Here is an 8,059-nt window from a genome sequence, read left to right on the forward strand (position 1 = left end):
AGCGTGGTCGCGCGGACGGCATTTTCGCGTGGAGCGTATTGACAAAATGCGCTCCACAATGGACTGTGGTATCATGGTAAGGTTTGAGCAAGAGAGCGGGCGACGAGCAATGGATCCGAACACGGTTGTGGATGAGATGGAGTATTTTGGAAACTTGCAAAGTATTATTACGGTGGATTACCGTAGCTTCTCCATGATACTATTCGATGTACAGTGGTTCAAAGTGGTACTTGGAGGAGCTGGAGCAATAGTTCGACGAGGTCCATCTGGATTTCTCGAAATAGATTCCGAAAAAAAATGGACGGATTTGCGTGACACCTTTGTGTTGCCGGCCCATTGTGAACAGGTGCAAAGAGTCATTTGCTTGCTAATTGTAATACGACATGGTTTATGTCACAATGGTTTGAACTCGCTTTGTACGTGTTTGTGAACAGGTAATCTTCTATCCAAACCCCTGATAACCTCGATGGTGGTATGTTATACCTTCAACTCCTCGAAGTGCGAGAGTATATGATCAAAGCGATGTTCCAGGCATAGATGAAGAAAATATGCAAATAGAGGGGTCAATATTACAAGGGGTGGAGGCCACCGCAAGTTTGGAGCCCGCATCGGCTAACAATGATGGAAATATAGAAGTCCAAGAATTTTTTGAGAACGAGGCAAACTCGTTCTTTTGTGGTGACATGTCTATCGACCTTCCAGTGTATGCAGAGTTGTGTCAGGAGATTAACATGGGACCATAGAATACTTCATTCTTGGATAATTGTATTACTCAATTCGTTGTTTAGATCTTCCATAAAGGTACATAAGATATGCATTTAAGAGGGATTTTTCAAAAATGATTTATATTACTGTGCTTTGTATAGTTTAAATTGATTATTCTAACACCATTTTTTATCTGTGCAGGTGACATTTTCAGGATGAGTCGAGGGATGAGCGATGAGGAGTTTCAGGACATGATGGCACGCATGTCTCCAGATCAGCTCGCGAGATTCAGAGAGATGGCAGACCAGGAGCTGTCTCGTTCTTCGTCAGGGCGCTCTGCTAGACTTGACCATGTGGTCAAATAATAAAGGTACTGGGGGTTTCGAAAGTGCATGGAAATTCCCAAATTCCTAAATATAGTGTTAATTATACTTTATGCAATTTGTCATACCAAGCTCTATTATTGCTTGTACTCTCTTGTATGTCAATTTGATTCCTTATAATGTGCAAATCTCTTACTATAACACATGATACTCAACCTACATGCATGAGGTATTGGAGGAGCATAAAGAACTCATGAAATTGCTAGCTATACAATCCTACAAAAATCTAAGAGCTCATTGCTTTCTTTTTTTGCCAACATGTATTGCATCTCTATGTGTGTCTCAATGTTTATCCCAATGCATACTTATTGTCATGTGAAAATTGTAAGGCAAGCATGCTTATAGACATAAGCCTGTAGACACAACTATAAGTGCAACTATAAAATGCACTTGTAACTCTTTTTTCCTAGTGCAAAAAATGTGTATAATTCCTAACTTGAAACCATATTCTCTTGTAGTGAAAGTTGCAAAACAAAAGTGTTCTTCCATTTCCTAAATAAAACTACCTATTGCATCATGATGGGGTGGAATTGCTTGCCACTAATTACTTAACTTCTCTTCATCCCAACTAAACACTTTATGTTACAGGAGAAAATATCAATGGAAAACAAGTGTATAATCTATTTATGTGACAAATTGAGACTCATCATTTTATATTGTGTAATTTTTGCATAATGTGATAATGATAGATGATACACATTTTGGGCACATACTCGCATCCAAACAAACAAAAGGCTTAGTACATTTTACTTCTGTAATAGTGCAAAAAATATACTCATCCATAGTATTCAAATCTCTACATACCCTTACAACTCCACATTGAGGAGGACTACTTACTGATGCTTGACACAAACGATGAAATAAACAAAGAATAAGACCATCATCAATCAACTAACTTAAGTTCCAAAATTTTGATTTTATGAACCCAATCCATAAGCTTTCTTAAGAGGTACACAATGGTATGAATCCTTGAGGCACACAATGTGAATTTGGATATTTGTTAAACATTGCACTTTAGAGAATATGCTCATACAATGGTGTGGTAACAAGGTGATGCAAACTCAAAACAATTATCAACTATTAGCTTCAGTTAAGTGAATCTCTTTGTCTTGAAATGTGTGGATTATATCTTGTTTTTCGAGAAAGAAAAGCTTACTTTAGAAAATTAAAGTAAAAGATTATATTTTGGACCCTTGGCTTCAATGTGGAAGCAAGCTTCTTAATACATTCATCATATCCACAATTTGAGGTATACAATAACACACATTTGTCTAACGTCAAAGGTAAAAAGAGGATTGGATGAACGTAAAGAAAAGCTTACTTTAGAAAATTAAAGTAAAAGATTATATTTTGGACCCTTGGCTTCAATGTGGAAGCAAGCTTCTTAATACATTCATCATATCCACAATTTGAGGTATACAATAACACACATTTGTGTAACGTCAAAGGTAAAAAGAGGATTGGATGAACGTTCACAACAACAGTTATGTGTCAAATTTCCAAGTGAAATGTGGGTGTCATTTACAATAGTGTGAAATAACCAATTTCCACAAGTACTAATGAAGATGATCGGAGTGACGTCGAAGCGTTCATATATAATCTTGTACTAGTCTGGCTAGCATTCGTCAGCGCAGATGTAATCTGTGTGAGCCACGTTATCAGCTGTAAGGCTCCTACTATCATGGGCTGTACCATTGTCCTGATTATCAGGATATTGATGAACTTGTCCTTCCCGTGCAGCTTGTACTGCAGTGACGCCTTCTTCGGCGATCAAAACCCTATTCTGCAACATTAGTAACACGAGCAACGATCAGCAACATGGGTTATGCGAATACAAAGAGTGATCTGAAACATCATGAATGCTGACATTGAACAGTAACGCTATCAAAACTACCAATATCAGTTCAGAGCATTGTTCAGGAATATTTATCATCGACAGTTCGTCGACAGAGCGAAATAGAACCCTAAAACTGCAGATGGAGCTAACTACAACCCTAGAAGCTCGAAACTAAGCCCTATCTGAACTGCGTTTATCGAGAAATGTAGGTTTTCTTACCTTCAAGACGACGTTGTATTGATCGGTTGCGATGACAGATGGATCCGCCCCTGCAAGAAGAAGAAACATGAATCTCTGAAGTGACATGTCATTAGAACGTCATGATTGTTGATCTATCTATGTACGCCCCAAGCTGACGCCCGTGATGGAAGCGCAGAAAATGCCAAGTTGTATGCAGTGAATGTACATACCTCCATGCATATGGACGTCGATATTAGCACTGCTGGGGAGCGATGTCGGATAAGCGCTAGGACGACCGGCAGCACAGCATAGGTTAACTGCAGCCACAAGAAGGAAGAACAGCAATAACCAATTCCTTACTGAGAACGCCGAAGTGGCCATGTCTGTATAGAATATCTTGACTGCGAGTAACCTCTCCAGAGAAACGTGCACGTGTTTGATCGCGGGTTGTATTATTATATAGTACGGTGGGAACCCTCTTGCCGAGTAAGTTTTTCTTCTACACTTTGTAGGTTTTCTGGAAAGGTGTGCCTTTGTCATTGAATGGATAGAAATCGCAAGTGTTTCCTCACACTTCATTTGCTGCTGGTCACACGACGCAAGAGTCTTCCCAATAAAGATACGGACGACGACACTAGGTGGACTTGTTTTCTAAGTTGGGCTATCTTCCCACGAGGCGTTTGATAATGCAACACGGAGGGCAGTTTGAATGCGCTCCCTCCCTCTCTCTCTTTCTCACGCTTATATTTGTTTCATTTGCCCATGAGACAATAGTGAAGCTCCCTTCTCGTTCTAGTTTTCCTACCAATTGATTTGAGGATTAGGTGTTGGATACATGAATTGAATGTCATACTGGATTAAAGTATATGAGTTGCACAAAGTGTTATATGCTCCTAAACTTAGTAGTTTAGAGGGGACTCAATTACAAAAGGTAAGTAGCTCCTTTTCATGATGAGAATCAGTTCACACACGATACTAGTCTAGAGGGTACACACATACACACATACTAGTCTAGAGGGTACACACATACACACAATCTCAATGTGTATGTGTGTGTGCATATGTGTGTGTGTGTGTGTGTGTGTGTGTGTGTGTGTGTGTGTGTGTGTGTGTGGTTTTCAAACTTTATGTTCTATTTTGATTTTTCAATGAAATCAATTTAAATAGTTTCTGAGAAACTTATTAGAGCAATTGTTTACTTCTATGGACAACATACATACCCTGTTCTTGCTATGAATTCTAGGCCATAAGCACTTCAAAACCCCCTATTGTGATTGCCTCTTCCTGTGCGCTCAATCTCCTTTGGGATTAGCTCCTCTCCCCCATTCTTCCAGCCTTCCTTTCATGCCTAAGCTCCTCCTTTCCTTTCTTCATTGCCCTTCCCTCCCTTTCTTCATGCTTTTTCTTCATGTCAATATCCTCTTGTGTTTATATTCCAAGCAAATTCACTCATAAGGTTAGATTATGCATACTACTACTTACCTCTAATGTCCTCAACTCCTAGTCTAGTAGACTCTACTTTCTTCAAGTTCGTGCATCACTTACCACTTTCCCTATTTATGAGAAGTCAAATAAGTGTAAGTTCATGCATAGGTAAGTCACTCCATTGGTAGGTAAAATTCTTGAAATAACCTATCATACCATGACCCATACGCATACCACTTAAGTCTTTGAGATATGGTGTTTCTTATGCTTTTATATCCTCAACATAGAATCATACAACATCCGCCCCCTCTAAACTTGCACATCCTTTGGCATATGCTATACTAACACTCTTCAGTAAGTTTTAAACCCTCACCATCATCCTTATTGTCATCTCTATCAACCTCCTCAAGAGTGTCTTGGATAATATCTTTATCAAACCTCTATTCCTCATACATATCAAAATCTCTCCTTTTGAAGATGTTCATCCATTTCCTTGTAACATGCATCATCAAATCTATGCCATGCAACTCACCAAGGGAATACATAGCATTATAATGCACATGCTTACCCAGAAACGGACCCAAACCACCTTTTTAAGACCTTCCAAATAGTACTACGCTAATTGTCTAAGCTATTGTCATAGACTAGCACCTCGTCTCACTTCTCTATAGCCCTTGGCCTAATTGTGTGCATCTTTTCAAATCTTTCTTTCTTGTCAAACCTTAGTGCTCTTAACTATGCAATTACTATCTCCATGTCCTTTGTATTCTCTCTAAGTGATAAGCACTTATATAGCAAGTATTTCTTCTCTATTGAGCCTTTCCTCCCAAGGTAAAATGCTCCATGTGGCAACCACCTCTTTAAGAGGCATAATAGGCTTTTTCAATACATTTGGCCATTTATCATGTATTTAGCTATTGCATTATGTGTTGAATGGTTAGCCCATAATGCATACGAAAATAACATTGGTCACTCTTTCATTCTCAGCATCCCCTATCATGACTTTTTCAATGCCTTGATAATAGGAGGATATCCCCAGTCACATTTTCCATCACCCTTTGGATTATATGATGATATCAAGGCAAGCTTAATACCCAGTTCAGAGAAGTCAGGAGCCTTGTCTACATCAAGCTCCCCTTTATCTCTAGTGACCATATCGACACAGCCATACTAATAGAAAACCTCTCCCAAGAGAAATTTGCATACATCATTTATTGTCTTAGTGCTGATGGTTCTTCCTTCCACTTGGTTAGTCAAATTCAAGAATCACCACAAGAATTTGTAGGAAAACCATCATATTAAATCCTGAGTCACCAAATAAGATTCAGTACATGTAGTTGAGACCATAGCCCAAACCCAATGTTTTAAGAAAATAGCCCAAATTTAATTGAGATGATGGCTCAAATAAAATCATAATAATAAGGAAATCTATACAATATATAAGTTTTAATCCAATGGATAAACTTCATATGTCATGAAAAAACCCGACACATGTAGCAATTATCAAATACCAAACCAAGATGGCTTCCCACTATAGTGTGCATAGGAATAAGCTCAAACCCTTTTTTGTCTTCAATCCCTATTTTTAGGCCTATTCTATGTGTATTTATAGTAGTAATAAAGAGCCTTTTACTATCTAAGGTGCTTTTAAAATCAATTCTTTACGTACTCCAAGCATATGCCCAAAGCACACACTCAAATGGTTCATGTAAGTGGTTCAATAACTTGTAGATATTGAGGGAAAATGACTACAATAGTAATAAAATATTTATAACTATATAAGAATCTATTCATGACTAGTCCAAATCAATTTGAGATTCACTCTTTTACTCTCTTGATAAGTACCAAGCTTCTACCAAGTGTATCGAGAAGAAGCTTCACGTATATGACCCAGAAGCACTCAAAATCAAGCTAAATTTTATTACAATAGTTTTTCATTGCTATGGATCCCATACATACCCTATCCTTGCCTATGAAGATTATGCCATAAGCACTTCAAAATCCCTTGATGTTATTGCCTCTTCTGGTGCTCTTAATCTACTTTGAGATTAGCACTTCCCCTCGCTTCTTCCAGCATTTCTTTCTTGCATAAGCTTCTCCTTTTCCCTTTTTTGCTTTGTGATGTCCTCTCATTCTTTTCTTTATGTTTTTTATTCATGGCAACATCCTTTTGTCTTCTTTTTCCAACAAAACTCACCTATAAGGCTTTACTAAGCCTACTACTACTTACTTCCTATGTCCCCAACTCCTGATCACTTGTATGCATACCACTAAAGTCTTTGAGATACGGCCTTTCTTATGCTTTTATATCCTATACATAGAGTCATAAAACATTGCATGTTTACCTTAGAATCTAACATATTTTTCTCAATAATTTTACCAAAAGTATGTTGTAACACTGAGTTGCATGCATCCTTGAGTTTTTTAAGTATGTGAATGTACATGAACAATGAAAAAAAGAGAAAGGCTATAGTTCATGCACTCTATAGGAGGAAGGAGATTATCAAACTTTGTGAGAGTTTAACTCAATCTTTGTTGCCTTTATCAATGCATCCTAAGGTGCATAATTTCCTCCAATAGTGTACTTTCAATGTGTGGCTTGAAAGTTAACAATAATAACTTTTCATTGCTATTGTCTGACAATGTATACTATGAGATACATATGATTGAGATGAGATTTTTATTGTGAGGCTTATGTTGAACTATGCTATTACTCTAGCTTGGATGTGCCTCCCCCCCCCCCCCCCCCCCCCCCCCGGCCCATATCTATATTCAACTTGACATAGGGAATGCCACAATAAGCATTGATGTAACATGCATAAGGAATCATTCAAAGAGTGGAGTTATTATTCATATATTCAACTCAATGAGTCATAATGTGTAATACTATATGCTTGGATATGGATTAACATACTTTTTTGTGGACTTAAGCTCCAATGAAGCTTCTGGGAGAGGAGCTATGTGTGCTATTTTATTTATTGATATTGGTGCTTTAAATTCCAATACTACAAGGCACTAGGAAAACACTATTGCAAAGTGTCTGGAGAGCACTGGTAAGGGTAAGGAGAATCTAGGTGCAAAGTGTCATAGTAATACATTAAATTAATGTAATTTTTTAATCAATCATTCTCTTATTATATTGATTTTAAAATATATATCTATAGAATCCTATATATATTTATCTTTTAATATCATTCAAGGATTGGCCCATTGTTTAAACATACCCTAAGATGTATTGAGCCTATATTTAAACAATATCACCTTTATGCGTTCACATCTTGTCTTAACATATCCTTGGCTATGTATTTGTGACAATTTTTCAATGTAACGTGTCCACCTTTCCCTTCATGACACGTCTTAGCAGTCCATCGGAAAGGAGGCCTAGAAAGCTCCGCCCAGCACTCCCATGGAATGTCACAAGGATTGCGATCTAGGACTTCCTGCGTCTGCCACGTAGTGGAAGTAATCTGGCCGTTCCCACTTAGGACCGACCTGAATCAGGGTTTTCCCTAATGGTCATTTCCTAGAC

At 38.0% G+C, this 8,059-nt stretch overlaps 1 protein-coding gene across 1 annotated transcript; it reads right to left on the bottom strand.

Moving 5' to 3' along the window:
- Positions 1-2,453: 2,453 nt before the first annotated feature.
- On the bottom strand, positions 2,454-3,512 carry LOC148017309 (uncharacterized). The gene is made up of 3 exons (XM_087663507.1): positions 3,336-3,512; positions 3,145-3,194; positions 2,454-2,871 (listed from the first exon to the last, which is right to left on the bottom strand). The coding sequence occupies exons 1-3, from the start codon at positions 3,484-3,486 to the stop codon at positions 2,704-2,706; spliced, it is 369 nt and encodes a 122-aa protein (XP_087519633.1). The 5' UTR covers positions 3,487-3,512; the 3' UTR covers positions 2,454-2,703.
- Positions 3,513-8,059: the final 4,547 nt, after the last annotated feature.

The sequence above is a fragment of the Lygodium microphyllum genome, chromosome 22 (assembly GCF_053477565.2).
Source record: "Lygodium microphyllum isolate KBCC chromosome 22, Lygodium_microphyllum_v1.1.10, whole genome shotgun sequence".
NCBI lineage: Eukaryota > Viridiplantae > Streptophyta > Polypodiopsida > Schizaeales > Lygodiaceae > Lygodium > Lygodium microphyllum.

What these genes read in the sequence shown, in the direction of transcription:
- LOC148017309 (XM_087663507.1), bottom strand. Translation starts at nt 3,486, where the DNA reads ATGGCCACTTCGGCGTTCTCAGTAAGGAATTGGTTATTGCTGTTCTTC. An exon ending in CGACGTCCATATGCATGGAG is followed by an intron (nt 3,195 to 3,335) that starts GTATGTACATTC and finishes TTCTTCTTGCAG; the next exon opens with GGGCGGATCCATCTGTCATC. An exon ending in AATACAACGTCGTCTTGAAG is followed by an intron (nt 2,872 to 3,144) that starts GTAAGAAAACCT and finishes CTAATGTTGCAG; the next exon opens with AATAGGGTTTTGATCGCCGA.